The sequence below is a fragment of the Neomonachus schauinslandi genome, chromosome 5 (genome assembly GCF_002201575.2).
Source record: "Neomonachus schauinslandi chromosome 5, ASM220157v2, whole genome shotgun sequence".
NCBI classification, from domain to species: domain Eukaryota; kingdom Metazoa; phylum Chordata; class Mammalia; order Carnivora; family Phocidae; genus Neomonachus; species Neomonachus schauinslandi.
Window position 1 is genome coordinate 173506862 of NC_058407.1, and position 25242 is coordinate 173532103.

Here is a 25242-nt window from a genome sequence, read left to right on the forward strand (position 1 = left end):
TTCTCACATAATCCATCTCTTGAAATTTTCCCCTATTTTCTCTATATAAGTCTACAGCAATGGCCATATAAGTAAGATCTATTAGGGCTCTTCCCCCCGAAGTGTTTCTTCAACATACAATCTTGCCTATCTTTATATTTACCAGCCCAATCTTTCGCAGCACGCAAAGGATTAGAAATGGAAGTGGCAGACACTCAGGATGAATAGGAAAACTACTATTCCCTAACTTAGGACATCCCATACCATATTAAACATGTTTATTGGCCTTTCTGTCCCGCCAACATAAGCTGTGATGGCAGGAACCCGTCCACCTGGATCACTGTTATACTGTCAACGCTGACATAGTGCTCGCAGTTACCAGGTACTTAATAAATACGTGCTGAGTGAGCAGATTATAGGATGGATGGATGGATGGATGGATGGATGGATAATTGGACCGATGGACCATGGATACATGTTCTGTAAGGGATTCAGGTGAAACGTTCAGGGCCAGGGAAGAGGTGGAAACACGGAAAGGCAGTGAGAGGACTCTCAAGGGAATTGAGGAGAAGAGCCTGCTTTGGACAGGATGTCTAAGGAGACAGGCTAATTTAATTTCCAAGTGAAACTGTGCAGCAACACAGTGGATGTCATTCTCAGGGCACAGTGTCCCGAGCACTGTGTCAGACCAGGCACAGCATGGCCAGCTGCATGAGCAACAGGGCCACACAGAGGGAAGCCGGCGACCAGCACAGGAAGAAGGGAAGTCAGTAACTGAGGCGATGCTTGGGGACATGCCTTCCATTTCAGGGCATCTGACTAAACCAGGCCAGTAAGTTGAACAATTAGGAGATAATCAGAAAGTCACAGCCATTGAGGACTTACATCATTTCATGCAACTTTCCACTTGAAGACTGAATGCTCAGACTGGCACTGAGGTCTGGAGAGAACATCTGATCGAAGTGATACATCAAGTCACAAGAACGAATGAGTTCTCCAGGGTGAAAACAAAAGAGCCGGAAAACAAAATGAAATACTGCACCTAAGGCCTACAAACAATGGTTGGGGGTAAGGAGAACCAGAAGGAGTCAGGGACACCAAAAGAGAAGGAGCAGGACGGAGCTGGTGAGCAGGCTCATGAGGAGGTGGAGACGGAGGGAGGATCGGGACGGGATGCTGCCCAGGGCTGAGCAGCGAAGATGGGAAGGCGGTGAGCTGGGTTCTAAGCCCTCTTGCTCCTTCATTGAATGAGCACTCACGAGGCCCCACTGTTGGTCATGCCCTCCTCCCGCTGCTTGGGGAATGAGAACAAAAAGCCTACCCTCGTGGAATGTACATTCTGGTAAGAGATCGAGACAGGACACTTACTGGGAATGAGCATGTGGGAAATGCAGTCTTGATGGGGACACTGGTATTGAAAACAGGGAGCAGACGACAGGACAATGGTGGCAACGATCCTTAGTCGAACAGAGCGTTGTTCCACCCCAAAACTCCTTGCCTTCATCGTGTCACTGGGAGTGCATCTCTCCACAAACGAACAAAAGATGACAGAGTTCTGCTAAGGATGCGTTTCCACCCTGGGAGCAGAATTTACTACTCCCTGGCCTGCGCTTCCACAACACTCCCACCTACGTCCATTCTACTGGGCACTGCACACGTCACAGCCCTGCCATTCACTCGTGGTCCACCTCTCCTTAGCAAAGCTCGAGCCTGTGAACGGCAAGGAAGTGTGTCTTACTCAGTCTCCTCAGCATCAAGCATAATGCCCGTACATATGGGATGCTCGGCGTTTTCCGAATGAAAGAGCAGAGATGAAATCCGAATCTTTAGAAGGAGGGATTATACACCGTGGAACAAAAAGGAGATGCACACACCCTAAAGATGGAAGGCAGTCACACTGCAGCCTTGCCCGCTGCCTGTTCTGTAGAGACGGACAGCAGTGTATGGAGGAGGGTGCCGGGAGACTCCAGAACGGCAGGTGGACTGTACAAGGTGTTTCCACGATGACGGTAAGCTTACTTTTTTATGCATCCTTGAGTATTCTTCCAGGCTGGTCTGATATTGAAAATATATACTGACCGGCAGGCAGAACAGAGGTCGGCAGGGGCATCACAGCTTAGGACCCATCCGTAGGGTACAAACTCACGAGGTGCGTACAATCCAGCTAATCTTCAGGCCAGCACAGGGTTCAAGTTAACTAGAAATTCCTGGATTTTTATCAAGAACATGCTTACTGTCATGATTTTGTGAATGCTATAACTAACGTGAACAAAGACACGAAAGGCTCAGAACACCACCTATTCATTTTATATTTCTTTATGATAGCAACATTTTCGCATAATTTTTTTCTGAGGCTATTTTCTCATTTCAGGAGTTTTCCTATGTAGGCTAAAAAAATGTGAATCCACCTTGACTTTCTGAAATGAACTGACAACCAAAGGTCCACTTCTCCGTATGGTCTCATGCACAAGTCATTCTGACGAGGGTGCTTCCCAAAGTCTTAAGGAATGGAAAGGGAGAAGTCTGAATTCTGAAGCACATTTGCACTGGAAACCCTCCCATCAGAGAGCAAACTCCGGTGTAATTCAACCGTGTCTTCACTAATATAGCCACAGAGTGACATCCTGATGGGGAAAAACATGAGAGTGCGCCACGGTCTGTCCAGGAAAGGGAGCAGAACAGCGTGGGGCCCGCCATACCAGGTGGGCTATAGCCCCCCAATCCATTCTCAGTTAAACAAGCAAACAACTAACGAATCCCCCGGGGCCAGCTGGTGGGTCTCGGCTTCCAGCTTCTCCAGCTCCGATGTCGACTCCTGAGTCCATGTCAGGGACCAAATGGAAAAATAGCTAATTCTCTCGGGAGTTCCACTAGGAGCTACTGCGCATGTGGGTTGGTGTCTGAATCTTGCTCCCCAGGAAAATCCCAGAACCAAGAGAGCCTTCAGACTTCCCAGATGGTCACTCAGGTATACAGCCAGGGTGGACCAGAAAATTCTCAGCTCACGTTTTCCTCATCTATGGAACCATGTAAAATAACAGGCTTTGGGATTCCACCTGAAAAAGCTATACTTACAAATGCTCCTGGGCAAACAGCGAGTTACACTGACAACCAGCTGTCACGTTTCTTACCGCCCCTATGACTTGCTTTACCAAAGACAGAGCGACACTAGGCTCTGAGGGTAGGCACTGACTTTGTGCCAAGGAGGGTATTCCTGGAGATTGTAAAAGGTGAGAGGGTACACAGATGGAATAATTACCTGAAAGAACAAAGAATCACAGGTGGGGCTATTGCTAAGAACTCGATAATTAGAACAGACAGGGTCTACACCTTAAGACAAATTTCTGGTTCCTATTATTTCTGATATAAATTCCATTGGTTTTTACACCTCAGATACAAGTGTTGTGGAGAAGTGGGGAGTTCGGCTCTCTGGATTTGGGAATGGTCTTCAGAGTTGCTTTACTTTTAACAGATGCTTTCTACCTGATTTTCTTAAGGCTTGATTTAATATCACAACCACACCGTAAAGATCTACAATTTTAATTACCTGCTATAACTGCCTTCTGTAAGAGCCAAAAGAACATCATTTACAGTGATCAGCAATAAAACATTATGACTAAGTTGTAAAGAAGAATGGAACCGTTATCAGAAGGTGACCAGTTGTTAGGCTGCAAACAGAAAAGCAGCAACCGGAGTAAGAACTTTCAACATGAGCTTAAAAGCCGAAAATCATCTGCAATATAAATGAACTCAACAAATAAAATGGTGAAAAATCTCTTTGAGAGAAGACAGACTTGGGTTGAAAGTAAAACGCGTAATTAACTGTGTAGCCTTGTGCACACTATTTATTCCCTTCATTTGCTTCCTCATTTGTAACATGGGGATAATACTGACCCCTAGGGCTTTTTAAAAAATGATGGCTGAAATTACGTGTAATAGTTACACACTGGACACAGAGCAGATGCTCAGTAAATGACGACTGCTCGTCTACTGCAATGCCCTGCATTTTCGTGTCCCCTCAAAGTTCTTGGGTTGAAATCCTAAACCCCGATGTGGAGATTTAGGCATCAGGAGGCGGGGCCTTTCAGGGATAATCAGGCCATGAGGAGGGAGCCCCGTGAAGGAGATCAGTGCCCTTATAAAAGGGGCCCTTCCCCCCGTGTGAGGGTACGGAGAGAAGTCTCCAGCCCAGAAGAGGGTTCTCACCAGAACCTGACATGCTGGCACGCCCAGCCCCTGGAACGGTGAGATGGAAATGTCTGTTGTCTATGGCATTTTGCTACAGCGGCCCAAACTACGGCAACCGCTATCACACGCTTTCATCCCACGTTCAGCCAGATCATGTCTTCCCATCCTTACCTGACTGCTCAAAACCAATGTTAGCACCTGGACTATCAGGCCTGCCCTCCACAACATCGGCCATTACTAAAGAGGCTGGTTCCACTCTCAGCGTCCCCTCCAAATCAGAAAATCACATATTCTCCTTTTTCTGAAGGGTAAGCTACGAAGACAGTCTAGCCCAGCAAGTCGGACAATGTGGAGTTGGCAAACCTCAAGTTCTGGGGGAAGACAAACTGAACAAGTATTTCCTGATCAGTGGCTTCGGAACACCGAGTCCATCCGTAAAAGGAAAGGGTACACCAGGAAGAACAGAGTGCGATTATTTCGTCTGGAAAAGAGTGAAAGCTCGAACTAACCGTGGTCGTCATCTCTATCCAACTACTGAGTAAACACAGCTTTTCACAGAAAACTCTACTTATATCTAACAACTGGTTCTGTGGCCCCATCTCCGCTGATGACCATGACTTTGTTTAGGATCTCCCCAGACGAGATGTGTGATGGATGGATGTTAGAGCTGATAAAATGATTGCAAGGAAAATTCAATTTTCCATCCCCCTTGCTTGTGCCCTCTAAAAATTGCTTATCTTTTCATATCAATTATAGTGACAGGGAGAGCAGACGAAGTACTTCAATAAATGTGGCATCCGAAGGGCTCTGGGCTGGCAAGGTACTTACTGCATGAGTGAGTCACAGTGCTGAGTCCCTCCCAAACTGTGACAAGTTCTGAAATGTTCTGTTTAATTATTAAGGTCCTGCAATGACAGGATGTTAAGTCCTCAGTCATCTGAATGCAGACATGCGGCTGTTTGTTGGCTAAGGTGAAGAAACGAGATCCCAGAGTCAAGGGTAAAATTATCAGGGCTACGTCCAGTCACAGCCCTAGACTGCCCTGGTCAGAAGACTCTTGTGTTTAGATGTCTGAATATGACACTTTCAATTGGTGTACTTCACCAGGGGGCAGGAGGAGAGGTGGTTTTGAAAAATATTAAAGAAAGGCTTTGAGGGAATTTTAAAAATCTGATTAGGCAAGTCACTACCAGATGACAATATCTGCTCTTAAATAATCATCCCATATTGGGAGAAGCAAGCGAATACTGATGCTTTGTTTACTGAGTCCACCTGGCCCCCTCACTCTGGGATGTGGCTTACTCCTGAGGCAGAATCTGCCACAGCAGGTCCCCAGTAAGGCCTGCGCATGTCACCGGGGCAGATCATGTTTTACTCTACGTCCCATGTGGTGTGTAATGCATGCTGGGTGACAACACACGCACTGTTAGGAACCGTAAGTTACCACTGTGCCGCTCCGTCAGCGCTCTCGCCTCGCCCACCTCACCCTTTGGCAAACCTGTGCTCCGGTGAGTGAGCGGGGTCTCATCACAGCTCCAAGTGTACCTCTGTTGGTTGCAAAAGGGTGCCAGCCTCCCGGGCTGCATGTGCATGAACAGTACGCTGGCTTTACCGAGACTCGATGTTTCTTGGGAGTGGTTCTGGCATCGAAACAGCCTCCCTTTTAAAAACAAAACCAAGCTCTTCCGAGGTTTGAGTGTGAAAAAGCCCTTGACCATTTAATCTCCAATACAAATGGGAGGGCTCCTTCCCCTGAGCTCTGCCTTCTCCTCACTTGGACACAAACGGACACAAAAGCACACACAGCATCCAAAACACATGCTGCTCCCCCTTCACAGGAAAACCCAGGGGGCTGGGGGCTCGAAGAAGCTGTGTCTTCAATCCCTAGCTCCCCACTCACTATTCTTGTGATTTTGGTCGATGACCTGACTTCTTGGGGCTTCAGCACCCTCAGCTTTGCAACGGTGTTGTCACCCACTCACAGGCTGTTGTGGGCTTGAACAGGGAAAACGTCCATGAAACGCCAATCTCGAGCGCAAGGCTCATCAGGGCCCTGCTTCTGCCTCTCCCTCGGGGAATCACTGGACAGCACACTTATTTATAAATTATCATCAAATCTGCATATAGCTCAGAACAGTTTTTGCTCCTACATCACCTAGAAAAGTTTTGCAAAACTCTGTTGTTCCACAGCTGGCGTTAACAATGTTAACACCTCACATTTTTCAAGACCGATTTGAAGGACTGCAGAGAAGATAATTTCTCGTGTCTCTTAATATTTGACTATGCTGGTGTATTTTAATAAAAGACAAGTCTGCGGCATTCTTTTATGTGTGTCCAAAGGAATCTAGATACCTGACTGAGTGGGTCTAAGGATTTGATACACATCATCACGCACTGAGAAAAACACTCGAGCAACCTCTAATGTTTAGTGGCCAGAAATCTGACCTCATTCCTTTTTCTTCTTGAACCTGTATTTTCAGTCCACACCTCCCACAGAATTTTATCGTAATTTATTACATTTAATGATGCAAAGTATTTTACTGATCACCCTATCACAGCCTCTGATAAAATATGCATATAAATTAAAATTTCCCAGCAACCATATGGCTCTGGGGTTAAAAAAAAGTTCTCTCGGATCGAGTTACTGTTACAATTATTATTTGTACTCAATTAATCAAAACAAATGTAAAACCAATTTTGATGAGTATTACCTCTAAAAGAAAAAAAAAATCACTGAAAATGTATCTCTTTGTGACATGGATAGAGGTTTACCCTGATTCTCATACTACTTCCTTTTTGTAGATGAGACTCCTGTGAAATTATGTTCATGTAGAAAAGCACATGAGGATGGAAGGAATTTTATTCAAGGATATCTCTCGATTCTTTTAGTCCCCTCTGACTTCCACAGGGTAATTTATTAGGATAGACTGCTTTTTGTTCCAATCATAAATAAAGCTTAGCACACAGAGGCTTACTCCCTGCTCTCTAACGCCCCAGTCCATCGGGGTGACTCTCCTGGCGGTTCTGCCCATGTGCCAATTCAGGTACCTAGGCAGCTTCCAGCCTGTGGCCCCGCCAATCTCCATACGTGGCCCGGCCACAGGGAAGGGAGGGCGTGAAGGTGACCTGCTGCCTCAAATCCCTGGCCTGGAAGTGACGTGCTTCATTCCACTCACATTTCATTGACGAGAGTTAGTCCTGTTACCCCCCCAAACTGCAAGAGGGCTGGAAATGTCTTCCTGTCCTACAAGTTGATAGTACTCTGTATTAGCAATCTTCAAAAATTATCTGTAATAAAATATCCACCGACAATGGGTGTGGGTACTGCCTCATTTTGTAGATAGCAAGAAAGTGAAAACACCTGATTTATAAAATGGTTTATTTCCCAGTTATTAGAGTACGTCACTTCCACAACTCTGACAGATGCTTAGAATTCTCCCTGCGTTTGGCGCCCGGCCATTTACACCCGCACGCAAGGCCTGTATTAAAGGTTCAGGATGTGTGTGACTCGCGCCTGTGAGAGAGGCAACCCGTGCAGAGCCCCTGGGACTCAGGCACGTGCACACACACCTGCTTTTAGGGAGAGCACAGGAAAGCGCCTGGAAATAGGTTCCCGGAAGAGTCTATGTGCCTGCTTGCCCCCTCAGCAATCTGTGTGTCCCCCCAGAGGTCTGCCTCTCCCAGTGTGAAGACAGCTGCTCTGGGAGACTGGGGATACTGGGCTATCCCAGATTCATTCAGAAGTTGCGGGCATTACAATTCACAGTTTAACCTGATTCCCTAAGATTTATCAAGGGGGAGATTAGGCTGAGATCGGCCACAAAGGAGAAAGATGGGCAGCGTGGGAAAAGAAGATGGGCGAGAGCAGGGGTAGCGAACAGAATAAGAGGTCTATCCTAACTAATAACAGAAATGTCATGTGGGCTGTGGAGAAAATTATGGCCTTATTATTGTCTTCTTCATCTTTGTTTTTTTTTTTTTTTCCCTTTCTTTTAAACTGAAGTCTGGTTGGGAATCACCGGTTCTACTTGATTCTAAGCCCATCACTAATCCATATAAACATACAACTGGGCTTCAGAAACAAAATATTAGAACAGGCACTTGTATCTATGTTTTTAAACCAGAGCCATAAGAAGAACACTGATCTTTAATAATGCCATTTATTATGCAGGTCAGGTCTCTCAGTGGGATGGCCCCATGTCACACACTCTAAGGCATGTGATCTCAGGGGTAGAGCTAAAAATGTTCATTTTCAAGAAGGTTCACAGGATGCCTTTGTGTATCTGTTTGCTCTCAGAACTTGCCAAAGGGTAGGTGTCCTTGTATGGAGTGGACCCTTGAACAACATGGGGTTTCGGGTTGCTGACACCCCACACGGTTGAAAATCTGTGTATAACTCTTGACTCCCCCCAAACTTAACTACTAATAGCCTACTGTTGCCAATTACATAATAGTTGATTAACATACATTTTATGTGTTAAATACATTATATACTATATTCTTATAATAAAGTAAGCTAGAGAACAAAATGTTATTAAGAAAATCATGAGGAAGAGAAAATACACTTAGAGAACTGTACTGTATTTACTGGGAAAATTGTGCATATAAGTGGACCCATGCAGTTCAAACCTGTGTTCTCCAAGGGTCAACTGTATTTGGTTTTAACTAAACTCTCACAGAATAGATAACCGGATACACGTGACCGTGAAGAAGCACAGATCTGAGGTACTCCCGAGGGGAGCACAAATGACAAACGGCAGCATGGAGACCTTCATCAGCAACGACACCGGATAAACAGTACTCCTTAAACAGATGTCACAAGAATTTGTCCAAAAAACTAGACCATCATCAGGAAGACCACTCACAAAGTGTCTGTTGTGCCATGAGACATGAACTAAAGATGAAATGAATCTGAAAATTAGTAAGGGGAACCTCACTAAAGTGGGCTCAGGTGGCTAGAAGGGGAGGCTGGGAGCCCACGCTTGACATCGATTACAGGAGGAACTGTCAATTACAGACCCAAGAGCAGAATGGTCATCAGGACCATTCCCAGTTCCAGGCCCCAACAGGGAAAGATGTGCGCTGCATCTCCTCCAAGAAGTCAACCACCCCTGCGCCTGGGTGGCTCAGTCGGTTGAGCATCCGACTCTTGGTTTCCGCTCAGGTCATGATCTCAGGGTTGTGAAACCGAGCCCCACATGGGGCTCTGCCCTCAGCGGGGAGTCTGCTTGGGATTCTGTCTCTCCCTCCCCTCCGCCCCTTCCCCGCTCACACTCTCTCACTCTCTCTCTCAAATAAATAATCTTTAAACAACCAAACAAAACAAAAAGAAATCAACCACCCCTGCAACTCAGCCAATCAGGAATCATCATTACCATGAACTCTGGCTTTTCTCCAACAGACTTTGGTTCAAACCCCCCTGCAACTTCCTCTTTATTCTCCAAAAACAACATTCCTATTTTGTTTCTTGGATTTGCCTATGGTTTTGCCATAGTTGGCCTGTCCTGAATTGCATTCTCTGTTATTCCTGAATAAACCCACTTCTGCTGGAAAAATCACTTGTCTTATTTTTGAGATTAATAAGATGTTCATGATTAGCAAGATACTTAAGATACCATTTATTTCACCTTTATCTCTTTTGTATGATAGTTCTATGCTTCTAAGTTATAAATAACTGAGTATGCATGTATGAGGGGTGAATGCACAACGCTTGTTTACTGATGGAGTACCTACAAAATCACTTTAGAGACCATAGCCTACACTCTGTTCTGCTCGCGACCAGCCCCAGGATGCCATGACCCGAGCATGTCTTAGGCTTCATTACACACCCCACTTAGAAGGTTCAATACATCCGAAATGATTAGCTCATTACTCTACCATAAGTACACTTCCTATTTATGTTTCTGAAAATTCTGGCAGTAAAGTTCCATCCAATGTATAAAGCTATAGCTGGATTCTAAATTCATCATTTGTGGTATGGACACTGTCTCTGGATAGGTTTCCAGTAATATTTCAAACTGTTCCTATTGCTTTGGGAATCATGTCAGAGTACACTTGAAAGGCTTCTGCCTTGCCCCTTTCTCCCAGAAATATATTTAAGGCACAAAGAAAATGAGAGAGAATTTTACCTGGGCACACAAAAGCCATGTTTTACAGGGCGGTTCTCTCAGACATTATTCTCAGGAATCCACTTTCAACTGCTACACATATATGAGGTCTGCAGTTAAATTAGCATTATAGAGGACAAAAGAATGTTAAGTGGTCTCCAGAATGAAAAGCAAGGGTTTGTCAGCCTGAAGGAGGATCAGCTGAAATGATATCCTACCTGCGGATGCTGTTTGAAGAGGAGGCATTAAAATGAAAGAGGTAAAAACACAGGAAGGAGACGGGCACCGCTTCCTTTTCAATCCTCCTCCCCGCCAGAGGCTCTCATTACACCCGACATCTTGCACGTTGGGTCAGAACCCATGATGGGTCAAGGTGTATACAGTGGCATCTACACAATGACGGACTCATCATCATGCAGAATTCCTCCCATCTCCCGACTCTACCCCTTTTTCTGATTTTAAGAAGAAACTTATTCACATGTTAATTCAGTTCAGAAGATCTGATCCACCAAAGTTAACTCAATGTAAAATCTTCAAAGTGAAAACCAAAAGCAGGTTGACAGGTTTATAAAGCTTGCCTGGGTCTGACCTCAGAATAGAAACGTCGACTCTCGGGTGAGTTCAGCCCATTCTTTTTCTGGCGCGCACCTGAGCTGCGGGAGCCAGCTATGAAAAATTCATGCAGGACGCTTCAGCAGTCCCACCTATGTCCTTAACATCTGCTGGCTTCACGTCACATTAAAACTTCAAAGTGAATCCACCCCTGAGATGGCAGCGAGCTTTCACTGGGGAGCAGGAGAATGGATAGTTCAGAGATGGCCTCTCCTTCTGGACAGGAAGTATCTGTGCAGAACACGCTGCAATTTATCTTCTTAGCCACACAAAAGGGGCAGAAATGGGAAGAGACAGTAAGGCCATCTACCAAACATGCACAGAACAGCGGGTAGTCCGGTGGAAGGGCTGCATTTCCCTTCTAATTGTCATGCTTTTTTAAACATTTATTTATTTTTATCTGAATCCTCTCTATCTTTTGCTTCCCACAAGCTTCAAGTGTAGCCAAAACATTCAGCGACTGAAAAGGGGGTGAGGTTTTGAACTCTCATGTACACGGTTGTTCGGGAAGATACATTATTTGCTCCTGCTAGCTGGGTGTTAAGGCATCATTCATTTAGATGTTCTGAGACAAGGCTGACCCCTGGGTGCTATCCCACTTCGACGCCAGGCTGTCCTGCAGGAGGAACTGCTTATTACTATGACAGGAAACAAGAGGTGGGGCTGCCTGGCACTCTCCAATTTTAAATTAATTATAGTACGATCCACCAGGAATTTAATTTCCAGTACCCTACCACCTCAATCGTATTCACTACATAAAGCTTCCTTATTTTAGTCTCCTGCTGCCGAAGAAAAAATTACCTTTGTTAAATGATAATTGGCTGTAATACCTTTTGATTCTTCAGAAATGCTGGCTGGCAAGTTTTTCTTTTAAATTTCATCGATCTTGTTTGGTGTTTTTACAAAGCCTCCATCAGAAAAAACAAAACAAAACAAAACAAGATGTCTAAGTCTGCAGGACACAGCATGTCCTGCCACCAGCAGAGACGGGTCCTGAGGACACCTAACCCCATGATAAACTTAGAGGGGTTGCACGTCCCCCTTCCCCGGCCTCACCGTGCACTGGCGTGGGCCCGAGAGCGGTTCTGCTGCTGACAGCATTTGCTGCGGTCCCAAAAGGAGCAGCCCTTAAACATACAATTCTGGGGGCTTCTACAGATTTATCAATATTTCTGATCTTTAGAGGTTTCAAAATAGAATTTTTAGTGTGAAAATGCATAATAAAGTGCCATTTAACTTTTAGCTAGATCCAATATGTCAACAGAATGTTATCCTGAGAGTCAAAATAAGGCTGCTTCCTCAACCTTCTGACTCTTCACATGTTACTTGGTCCCAAATAAAAAGCAAAGAGTATATAAGGAAACAGTGCAGGTTTTCTCCCAAGATTTACAGTAAGTCCATCCACATCATCAACCTCTTTATATCTCACCTTCTGTACATTTTACCTGGTGCCAATGAAAAGATAAAAATATACAAGGGAACAAAACGCAAGGCAGTTAATTATAATATTTATGAGCTGCTTCCAATATACTTCTTGGTAGGAGTAGAAACTGAAATTATTGAAAAAGAATTTACATATTCCAATTATCTAACGCCTTGGTATTTCATGAGGATGGCAACTTGCAAATTCACTGTGTTGGCTTTATTTCCTACTGGCCTTTTTAGAACAGGCATGTGGGAAACTACAAGTACAGACTATTCCACAGCTCTGTGATGTCAGCATCACGGTAACCAGACTCTTCGTGGCATCTTTTTCCCCTCTTCCAACCGGCTAAGACCAATTTCCTTGTTTCTGACCTAGAATTCTCCCAATCTGACCAATTATTATCCTGGTATGTATATTACAATGGAGTGCTAAAGCAATTTTCTAAACAGAATAAATGGTTCTAATTGTAAAACTCAGAAATCACTAATCAATCTATTTGATAACACAATTTCCATCCTTTATTATCAATATTGGAAAAAATCTTGGTAAGTCACATTTATTTCTATTATGATTCTTGATTCAAAAGCCCACACCCAGTCAACGCACATAACTCTCCAAGGCACTAAAAAGGCCACGGTGACGGCCCAATCCGCACACAATCTGTGGTCTGGAGATCAGAATTCAACTCGTAGGAATGGAGCTGCTGATGGCAGGATGACGGCCGCTTAGGAGCACTTACCAGGAAGAGGACGGGCCGTGACAGAACACTCAGTTAACCCCGTGGTCTCCTGCCCCACATTTGCTGCAGACATTCACCCAGTCAGTCCTACTCCGCTTCACGCAACTGTGATCCCATCCCACGTAAGAAACGAAACTTTTCAAACCACCTGCCGGGGAAGGCCATCCCTTTGAGGTGTTTCTCAAAAAGATGACATTTACTGCTATACAGACAAACCCATTTAATTCACTCTTGTTTGATGTGATCATCAAATTTTGAAATTTACAACCACTTCCCAACTGTATGTTCTCAGGAACAGAGTCACTGCATTTCATCCCATGAAACTTCACGCTGCCAACATCTGGCGACCTGCCCTGCGAGGTGCACATTTTAATCTCTTTTAGCTCAGAGTTTTTTCTTCTGACCATTTCCCCCTTCTTCAGCAATCAACTCTAACTAGAGCCTTCTTTCAAAGGCCAAATGTTTAAACTAAGTTTCCTCAAACTAAAACTTCCTTAAATAAACCAAAAGTGTAACTGTATTCTCTTCATTATTCAGTAAAATCAGGTAGAAAAAATGGTCAGCTGATTATAGTTAAGAAATACTGCTAATCTGGGGCACCTGGGTGGCGTAGTCGGTTAAGCTTCTGACTCTTGATTTTGGCTCAGGTCATGATCTCAGGGTCGTGAGATCAAGCCCTGCGTCAGGCTCTGCCCTGGGCATTGGAGCCTGCTTAAGATTCTCTCTCTCCCTCTCCCTCTGCCCCCTGCTCACTCTCTCTCTGAAAAAAATAAATAAATAAAAATAAAAAAAAGAAATACTGCTAATTTTAACACAACTTAATATATATTTCTCAAAGATCTTATTTTTAAATTAAACTAACAACCTGTGCTTAATCTAGTCTCAAATTAGTTTGATAGATACGATTCCTTAAAAATCAAGATTTTTTTGTTGTTAAAAACAGTACACAGTAACTGTGCGAAAGCAAAAATATTTTAAATCCCCAAAACAAATAAGATCTTGCAGTCAGAATCACCTGTTGTGCTCACATTTTCTGCATACCACTTCAAAGAAAGCAACTATTGACACTGGATCAATATTAAACCATCGCCACTATCTTAGAGATTTATTGCAAAATGTCCCATGAGAAATACATTAATTAAATCAAGATTTTATTGCCTTCAGAATTATCATTTGGAATTTCAAAACTCACTTGCTATGCTCAAGTGAATGAGCGGGCTGGTCTTGTTCTCTCCGTTCCGCTCGTTGACGGCCTGCGCGTAGTAAGCCCCGGCGTCACCCGCGGTCGCGGCAAGGATCACCAGTTGATTTTCCAGCGTGATGGCTCTGTGTCAGACAAGAGACAGCGTCAAAGCCAATCCACAGGACTTCTTGTTTGTAAGGTAAATTAATTTATTAGGCCAACTAGAAAGGAATGTCCAGGATTTAAAAAAGATCTGGAAGGACAAAAAACAAGCGTACAGGTCGACCTCAGGAACCTGGCGGTGGCTAAGCCTTCTCTGGCCCAGTTTACACTCCTGCGAGGAGGGTCTGAGCCCTCCAACCCTTGGTTGTGAGGAAGACAACATTTTGGAACATATATACCCAAGGTTTGTTGAAACTCAAAGCTTCCTCTGCGAATCTGTAACAAGTCAGAAGAAATTCCAGAGAGCTGGGTCTTTTCCCTTCAAGCAGGGCTGTTTGATCACACAATGGTCACAAACCTCAAAAATGCAGGGCTGAATCACCCCAAACCTGGACTGGGGGCAAATGAATTCACTGCAATTTCCTCCACCTCCCAAGGAGCCTCATTAGAGCCTCTGTACCTCTATTTCTCGACTAGTGGGTAGAAGAAAAGTTGCCAGTGGGCAGTACTGACCCCTTCGACTTGATTTTCCCATAACCGCTAATGCTAGGACTGCACATTCTTCACCTGGGCCACCTCCTCACATCCAGAAGTACAAACAGTCTAGCACATCATCACTGAGACCTTCTCGTATACCCCAATTCTGCTGCAAAAAGGAACCTCGGAGGCACATTTGACCCACCACCTTCTCTTTAGAAATGAGAAAACTGAAGATCATAGAGGTTAAGTTACTTGTTCAAGGTAACATAGCAAGGTGACAATACCAGAGGGAGGACCTGTCTTCCCACATGTGGACTGGTGCTCTGCCGGGCAGATCACACACAGTCTCACCAGAGTACTTACTTAAAAGAAGAAGAAAAAAAAGTAACAAAGATACAACTTCCATAAATCCAAGCAGCTTTTAATGAAAGTAAGTGTCCTAGTATCCTTTGCTCTTGCTATAATTTGCAGAATTTGTTAACAAAGCAAAAAGATACATACAAAGGGGGGACTGGGCGTTGCAGGTAAGACACATTCTGAGCACCCAAATACACTTCAGTCCCTGTTCTTATCCAAACGCCGGAAGCACCCGGGATGCGGAGTGAAGTGCATTGCTGCCCACAGGTTGTTACTTTATACGGAATACGTTTATTTGTTCATTTTAAATCCTAGACAGTCGTAGCCCTTCCAAATTCGGATAAGATCTCTGTTCTGGTAACAAAAAAACATGCAAACTGCAGGACCGGTCATGGGGAATTTTACTGTAATAATAATCGTTTCCTTCCTGCTACCTTCTGGAAAGCTTCTTCAGACACTCTTCACTTTTACACATTATACAAGATTATCTTACAAAGTTACTGCTTATTCAGGGTTCCGTAGGATATACTGCAGTTTGAGGTCTCTGTGACTAACCTACCTCCTTTATCACTTACGAAAATTTCCCTATTAATAAGTTTTCAATTTTTAGTCCCATAAAAATATCTCAAAGTTTTACCATAATTATTTATGACTCCTTTATAGAACCATAGAAATTGTTCCATTTTATTTTAGTGTATGTTACCCTGGCACCTAAAATTAAATATGAATATTTATTACACATGAAGTTACACATTTAATAGTTTAATTTAAAAAACTGAGTATGTCGTAACTTTTTCCCCTAACATCTGATTTTTGCTGTAGTAATTTCAAATATGCCTATTATTTCTCAGAATTATTCTCCAAAAATGCCTATTAATTCTCTATACTATTTACGACATTGTCTCAAGGGTATTAAAAAAAAAAGCACATAAGGAATAAAAATATGAAAGTTTACATCTATTATAATTTGTATCTTTAAGCTCATTTTTTTCCTTCTAGGTTTTAATTTCTAGACCACTTCAAGTCAAAAATTATGAAGAAAAACTTGTCCATGCCAAAAAAGACAGCACAAAAATGCCTAAGCTTTAGAGAACATTAGATTAATGAGGATCAGTTCCCCAGAAGACTTTATTCTTTCTTCCCATCCAACTCTTTCTGAACAGAGAATTTCTACAAAAGAAACTGAGTTTTTAAAATGAAAATTAAACCATCTGAAGACATTCATCTTAATTTCAGATAATTCAGATAACTGTTATAATATATAAGAAAAGAGCAATTTTTAAAGACATTGAAGCGGGTTCCATGCATTCATTCTCTGAGTCTTCTTCCCTAACAGACCCTGATTCTGCTGTGCCCACGCCTGGCCCAGGCTGCCATGGATGCCAGGAAGCTGGCTCATTCCCAGCGCCAGGTTTGGATCTTGGTCATCAGAGGCCTGGCCCAGGCTGCCATGGATGCCAGGAAGCTGGCTCATTCCCAGCGCCAGGTTTGGATCTTGGTCATCAGAGGCCTGTAGAGGTACAGGAGCCACATGTAAGACATGAGAAACTGGCATGGGACCCAGGCTGCCCCACTGGACAACGGGGAGGAGCACGCTTAGGGGAGGGCTCTCACCCCTGCTGGAGGCCAGGCAGGAAATGTGCGTCTCACACTTGGAGGCTGCCAGCCACCCTCACAACGAGGGGGAAGGCGGCGTGTTGACAAAAGCAGGAGGAGGGACAGAATTTTGAGAGTCAGAGCACATCAGACAATAGCTGAAGGTGATGATGAGAAAGTAAGCTAACTGATCCTTTAACGTGACTCTTCTCTGTGTCCATAAAACATTCTGTGAAAATATCAGGTTACTGAGGAGGGGGCTGACTTCCAACATCTATTCCTCATCCCCACCATTTTATAGTAGCGACGTGGTTTGGAGAATTGACCCCAACCAGTATAAACCAATCATGGTAAGCCAATCCCTCTTGCCAGGGACTGACCGAGGAAGCCAGGCTTGAGCCAGTGGCCTAAGGCAGGTGTCTGGGGACTGTCCTTACTCTGGGGCAGTCAGGCCTAAGTTCGTCTCACCAGACGGAAGGGCGGGATCTCCATTCATGGCTGGCGGGAACAGGCTTTTTCTCCCTCCACCAGATGTGAATAAAGAAGCGTGCTGTCCAGATGTTCACAGTGGCAACTGTATGACCACGAAGGGAAGAACCTTAGCATGAAGCTCATGATGCTGGCGGCAGGACAGAGAGAAAAGAGAGTAGCTAGGTCCTTCGTCTTGATAACCCGACCGAGGCACTGAACCAACCATCCAGCAGCTCATCGTCTCTCTGGGCCCCTATTTCGTGAGATGATGTACTTTATTCACGTTTAAACTTGTTTAAGTTAGGGTTTCTGTTTCTAGAGGTCAAATGGATCCCAACACAGGTGCAGAACAGCATGTCCAGTAGCATCCATTTGGGGTTCAAAGAGAGAAGAGTGTGTCCTCAGGGCACAGAAATAATTCTCTGTATGTGCATATGTAAATGTTAACAGTAGTGAACTTTGAGTGGTAAGATTATAACTTATTTTCTTTTGATTTCTGTTTTTTTTTTTTTAAGATTTTATTTATTTGTGAGAGAGACAATGAGAGACAGAGAGCATGAGAGGGAGGAGGGTCAGAGGGAGAAGCAGACTCCCCGCTGAGCAGGGAGCCCGATGTGGGACTCAATCCCAGGACTCCAGGATCATGACCTGAGCCGAAGGCAGTCGCTTAACCAACTGAGTCACCCAGGCGCCCCTTGATTTCTGTATTTCAAAATATCTTTCCACACTAAATCACTTTTATTCCAGAAGAACAACGTTCAAAATGAATGCAGGGGCGCCTGCATTAGTACTTGGCCCATCATACAGACTACTTGGCTTTTTTATCACATAATTCCAAAGTAGTAATTTAAAACTTACATTGACTTTATAGGAAAATTATAGCATTAAGCCAAGGAGATTTTTCCTTTATTTTCACTTTATTAAAATAAATGTATGTGTGGTTTTACATGAAATTATTTCCTTAGTCTTCCCAATTTTAATTCTACATTTCATTTTTTTGTAATATTTTTTATTATGTTATGTCAGTCACCATACAGCACATCATTAGTTTTTGACGTAGTGATCCATGATTCATTGTTTGCATATAACACCCAGTGCTCCATGCAATATGTGTCCTCCTTAATACCCATCACCCGGCTAACCCATCCCCCTGACCCCATCCCCTCTAAAACCCTCAGTTTGTTTCTCGGAGTCCATAGTCTCTCATGGTTCGTCTCTCCCTCCGATTTCCCCCCCTTCATTTTCCCCTTCCTTCTCCTAATGTCCTCCATGCTATTCCTTATGTCCCACAAATAAGTGAAGCCATATGATAATTGACTTTCTCTGCTTGACTTATTTCACTTAGCATAATCTCCTCCAGTCCCATCCATGTTGATGCAAAAGTTGGGTATTCATCCTTTCTGATGGCTGAGTAGTATTCCATTGTATATATGGACCATATCTTCTTTATCCATCTGTTGAAGGGCATCTTGGCTCTTTCCACAGTTTGGCTATCGTGGACATTGCTGCTATGAACATTGGGGTGCATATGGCCCTTCTTTTCACTACATCTGTGTCTTTGGGGTAAATACCCAATAGTGCAATTGCTGGGTCATAGGGTAGATCTATTTTTAACTTTTTGAGGAACCTCCACACTGTTTTCCAAAGTGGCTGTACCATCTTGCATTCCCACCAACAGTGTAAGAGGGTTCCCCTTTCTCCACAACCTCTCCAACATTTGTTGTTTCTTGCCTTGTCAATTTTTGCCATTCTAACTGGTGTAAGGTGGTATCAAAATGAAATCTTCTAATTTTTAATTCCAGGGGATAGTAATAAAGAAAATGATACACAAATTCAAAAGTTCAGTGCACTACAGCTTGGGAAAACAGTGTTGGACATGTGAAGAACAAGCTGAAGGGTTGCTTGCTGCCAGCCATGAGCACAGGGACAGTTGTCAGAGAGAAATCTATCGGCTGTCCTGAGTAATGAGGCTTTACTAAGAAGGAAATACAGTGGTTCAGAAGAGGACTCATTTGAAAGGGCACGTTCCAAGTGCTTTTGGCTCTGCACGTGATTCTCCCAACACTTTGTTGAGGCAGTTGGCAAAATAAGAATTCTCTATTTTGGGGAAGTTAAAACCTCAGAGGAGATCCCTGGGGTCTTTGGCCATCAGCTCTGATCAAAATCACCCGTGAGGGGAAAATGCCCCTGGACACCTAGATCCAAGGGCTTACGCATTGGATGCATGGGGCTGGGGGCGGGGCAATCAGCGGGCATATCTTCAAGTGACCTTCCTGCCACACTTGCCAATGTCGGGGGATGTCACACTCTCAATGTCATACAGAACACCGGCTTTCCAACCTGTGGCCCCGACACCTTAATTATGGAAGCACCAGCTTGGTGGTTGATGAAAACGGATTCGCTTGTACCTCCCCCCTGGGAGCTGCCCGAGACCAGGAAGGAAAGCAAGGGTAGACATTCTCCTGGACTGCCGTGGGAAGAGAACCAAATAACTATATTCATTACTTAGTCAGATTTGAGTCCCCAGGCCTAACTCAGAGCAGAGGGCGTACAAACCTGAACCAGGTGCACACAGCCCATGTCCCATGGAGCTTAGATTCAGTGTTTTTATGAACTATAAGTAATAGGAAACACTTTATTCACTTTCCCTGAAGAGCAGGAAGATACAGAGACGGGGAGGAGCCATTCAAGCTTTCCACCAGCTTAGTTACCACTGTGGTCCATGCTTTGCCAAACATTTCAATTTAATCCATGCAGGGAGTCTTTTCTATAGCATGTGTGGTTAATTTCATTAGGGCAAGTATATGGGGAAATATAATTAAATTTATATAAAGTCTTTAATCTATTCTACATTAGCTGTCAACTCTTAATTACAGATACAAGTGGGGGTACATTATAGGATAGGATTTCTCAAATGATAACTCCCTTAAACTGTCTGGATCTGAAGCATGTTCAATACACAGATGTTCCACCTTAGACACAGTTGCCCCCAGTATTTAAGCACAGAGCCTGACAAACAGAATGTCACCAATAGATGCGTGTTGAATGAATAGAAAGAAGAAAACATGCACGTATTCATACTGATAAATTTTCTCTCACTGTTCATTTTTGAGTTTGCAACTCCATCTCAGTACCAGAACCCAGGCAAGGAAAGGGGTCACCCAACCCTTCAGTGAGTGAGTCTGTATGGAGCGCCTGTGGTGTGCATGACACCGTCCAGGGAAGGTGACCGGGGAATACGGTTACTGAGCACAAGGAGCTAAGTCAATGGGAAGAACACATCCAAAAGATAGAAAAAGAAAATGATAGGTCTGTGAAGTCCCAACTATGTATTTTATAGAATTTTAGAGGAGGAGTAGAGAAGCCAAAGAGGCAGCTGAAAATGTGGAGGTCTGACCACATCCATCTTCCTGGTGACAGCTTCTTAAAAAGTAAAATGCGGATGAGATGTCATATTAGAAAGACAGGCCAGGTTCTCTATCCCAGAACACACGTAATAGCTAACAGGAGGGCTGCTTCTGGAGGTGACATGGAAGCAAGTGCCAGCCTCACCTCTGTTGAGCCTCCTACCCACAAGTCTCGCCTTCCTCCTGAAGCTCTGGTCAAGGGCTCCTATTTGTCCTGCTCCAAAGGATGATGCATCCACCTTTCCCCCAAACTGTGGGCCTGGCCTGGGGCTTCCTGGACTGCTCACTAGGAGCCTGGCACTGGGTGGGCATCGGGATCGGCTAGCCTAGCAGCACAGAGACAGAACTTCCCTGCGCCACAAAGAGAAGCAAAGAGGGACACCCTCCTGAGGGCACAATGTCTGTCTCTGAATAAAGCAGAAGGGACAGCGGAGCTCAGAGCTCATTCATCTTCTCCAAGACTAGTTCCTGGTGGGTTGAGGTAAAACATGGCCTGTCTTCAAATTAAAATCTCAAATGGTCTACAGAGAAGACACCCCCTCTTTCCACCAGTACAAGATAATTACAGACGACAGGCAGTAACTCCAAGGGTAAACCCAGGCTGAAGTAATCAAAATACTCTGTGTTGATAGAGAAAGGTCCTGGAAATACCCAGACAAGTGTGACCTGGATGGGTCAACAGGCCTGGAATCAGGTCTTGCTCTGGTTTGTTCCCTCAGGCTCACTACTTGGTTTTGTCATCTGTGAAGTAGGGGTGACAGGACTCACATCAAAAGGACCTTCGTCAAGTGGAAATCAGGCAGTGACATGAGTGGGGCTGACACTAAGTCCTGTGCTTAGTGTTTGCCGGATCTGAATCTGGCTCCTCAGGTGTGGTGCATATGGATGGCAGGTAGTCAGGTAATAAATGTAGTAAACCATCCTCCTTCTAGGGCTAAATATCAAATACTTTTTACAGTTTTACTGACCACATTGCCATACAAACATGGCCAAGTCACGGAATTACCAGATTCACATCATAAAATAATCCAAAGCTGCTACTCCCTAAAGCCATGTGCGCAGAAGCCAAAGTAATGCTCTAGCAAAGAAGCCTAGAAAAGCCTATTTTCAGGTACCTCCACCCATCTCCCACTCCAACAGCAAACCCTACGATACGAGACTTTAATGCTGGAAAATCCCTGGATTCTTCTCAACACATGTTGACGTGTCATGAACAGAATCAGTCCTTTTCCTCTTGGAAAGATACTGCACAACAGGAGAGACGGGAAAGCAATAAAGAAGTTTCAGGGTAACCCGATACACCTACTGCAGGGTATATTCCATCGGGGATTTTCGCCCAGGATAAATGGATTTATTTATAGCAGTGCTTCTTAAATTTTCCAGGTATTTTTACTCATTTATTTTTCTAGTCCACTCATTTTGTTTTGCTTTTTATTTCTTTTTCTAGCTACTTTAAAAAAGCATTTTAATCAATGTATACTTTGCCCAGGGCCTTTTGTTATTTTACCTAATGGTTCCAGCTCTGGGCACAAATACGAGGCCGTACCCAAATTCTGGCCTGGTCGTATGTGGAAGAATGAAGTTGACTGAGGAAGGTTCAAACAGAGCTGAAGTTCAGGCATAAAAATTCCCAGCCACGTTTTTCTCCTGCTAAAACAAAACAATTAGGAAAAGAAACAAGACTCAACAAAATGTGCAGAACATGTAGTCAGGTCCTTAAACACTGGAACTCACCCAGACCGTAAAATCCACTCAAACTAGAAACCATTACAAAGGATGACAGAAAGACATCTAGAACCTAGATAGGCCCTAACGAAACTGTCCCTAGAGTGGACTCTCCTGAGATCCTCTCCAAATAGTGGACAGATCTGAAAAAGTTCACTTTATATATGGCATAATAAAAACAATACCTATGTCAGCCCAGAATTAAATGCGTATTGCCATGGCCAACTGAGATACTCTTCCCCGAACTGCCGGCGTGCAGAGCGGGCTGCCGCCAAGCCAGTGGATGCGAGAACCCCTGTGAAGGCCCCCACAGGGCGTGCGTGCCCACCTGCAGCCCCTGTGACCCCCTGTCATTCCGAGGCAGACATCCCCGCCTAGCGGGCTGTGTCGGGAAGGCTGAGCCCGGCGATTCATGCATCCAGACAAGTCAGACAGTTTGTCTCCGCATCTCCCTTCCTTCAGCACAAGGCACATGGAGGCTTCTTCCTCCTGCAGAAGGGGCGGTGGGCAGAGCGCTTGACCCTGGCTCTGCATGGCAGCGCCTGTGTGGGGCCATGTCTTCGTGGCAGGATCAAGCACAAGGAGTAGCGGCCGTGAAAAAGAGTGCTTCTTGAAGAGCAAACAATAGTGAGGAATGCTGGCAGATCGGGGGGTGGGGTGGGGAGACAGACTCCTTCTGGAATGTTCTCCCCCTTGCAAGTCAGTCATGGCATTAGTTCCTCTTTAAAGGAAGGTGATTACGACAAAGAGGTCCTACTCTTTGTTAAATGGTCTTTGATGACTTAGGGACAAAGCTGTGCCCACAGACCACACGTGGCCGTGGCAGAGCCACAAGACCTCAAGTATTACAGCTGCAGCTCCGTGGCAGCGCCCCTCCACGCACTCCGGAAAACGCACGTTCCCCAGACTGTGGGCAAGAGCCTCGTGCTCAAGGACAGAACTCTGTCAGCAGTGGAGATGACAATAAATCTAGAAGGATACCCAACTTTTAACTCTGTTTCCTTCTGGAAACTACAGTATGGGCCACGGCATTTGTGTATAAACAGAATGCACCATCACACAGCCCACGAGCTTCTGTGCTTACGCACACTGCCTGGCCCACAAACTCTGGGAAATGGTAGAACAGTCACACAGAGCAACTGATTTATAGATAAGACTGGGAAGGATTTAAAACCCTGGGCTCCTAAAGTAAACCCTCAGGAAGGCTTACCACTACCCTTGTTATGTGAAATGAAAATGTCTTCAGGGAGCACAGGCTGGGCTAAGGGCCCAGAAGACCTTGCATTATTTACCCCGCACTGGGAGGTAGTCCAAAGGTGCCAATCAGCGAATCCAGCAGAACCGTTAGCCACAGCTGGGGGATGGACGGTGGTGTTTTTTCTTGAGTTCTGACAGGTTTCTCTGAGTTCCATTTCAGCAGGGGTGAGCTTGTTTTGGACGTATCTCCCTGACAACAGACGCCCTGGGCACCCCCCATTCATCCCACAACCTGGGGCTGCTTGCAGTTCCACAGAAGGAGCAAGAAGCCCCTTTCAACCACCCTCCTCTGCCAAGCTGCTCTGCCCTCCTCACAGAGAGATAAGATGCAGACTTTCCTGAGCACATTCCACGGGCCTGGCACGTGCTCAGCGCTCTGCACACATCGCCGCATCTGGTTCTCCCAGCACCCGGTGGTTGTGACCAAGAAGTGGATGGAGAGATCACTGCCGGGGACCCTCCTCTGCGTCCCGCCCCGGCTGTGGGCGCTGAACAGGCTGCCTGTCTGTCGCTGGGGATAACAAAGGTACTCATTGCTTCGCACTGGCATGAGAAACAAACAAGATTAGCACGATGCCTGGCATATGCCCCCAACTCCAAAATGCTGAGCTACTGCTGTCACCCCTACAGGTAGGAAGCAGATGCTACTAGAGGTGAAGGAACTTTCCCAAAGAAAGTAGAGGAATCAAGACTCTAACCCAGTCCCCTCCACCCCACCCACCCCAAATTCTCTTGAGTTCCCTCACCTGAGCCTAGCCGTCTTCCCTCTCCCCGGACCTGGTGGGGCACGAGGCCAGGAACAGTATTTGGCGTAAAACTTTGTCCTGGCATTCAAGAGTGCTGCAGCCTGGGTGTGTGCCTCTCCCTCCCTCCTGTCTCCATCTCTCCCTCTCTGTCTCTCTCCCCCACTTCTCTAGGACTCAGGTCAGGCTCCTCGGTAGCTAGGACAGTGCTCAGCATGAGGCAGTGACCATGGAGCTGGTGATGCACTTGGGTTTGTCAAAGTCCCACGTGTTGACATCTACCAGGAGGACCACTGCTCCACAACAGGCCAGAGCTTGGCAGAGGAGCCCCATGCCCCTGAGGTATATAAGCTGGAGGTGAGCGGTTCCCCTTCCTATCCTGGCAGAACCAAAAGCCAGGCCTCCTTGGTCACTCTGGTAGGAATTATCTTCCCCACTAGATCCAGCCATTGCTCCTGCGAACAAGAGGCAGACATTGGAGACTTGGGGTCAGCTGTGAAGATTAGTGATCATTTCCTTTGGAGACAGGCAATCTTTTTTCTCAAGAACTACCCACTTCGGACTTTTCCAGGAAAAGCTTTATAAAACCATTTGATTTGGACATTAGGATGTGTCTAAAATGAGAAAATAGGCAGGTAACTTCAGATTTCCCAGGGTAAATGGTGATATGCCCAAAATACAGCCATAAATAATTTAAAGAGGACCATTTTGAGAAAGTCTAAGTATACTGAAAACATTATTACCCATGACAGTACCCCTGTGAGGTACAGGCAGTGTGCAGGGTTAGGTAACATCACTCATGGTGCCTAG

The 25242-nt window shown here is 45.0% G+C and overlaps 1 protein-coding gene across 1 annotated transcript in view; it reads right to left on the minus strand.

Moving 5' to 3' along the window:
* The window catches only part of SDK1 (sidekick cell adhesion molecule 1), a 522185-nt gene that overhangs the window by 334167 nt on the left and 162776 nt on the right, over nt 1-25242 (minus strand). The window contains exon 5 of the mRNA XM_044915291.1: nt 14244-14377. Coding sequence (XP_044771226.1) covers nt 14244-14377 — 134 coding nt within the window. The remainder of the gene's footprint in view (nt 1-14243; nt 14378-25242) is intronic.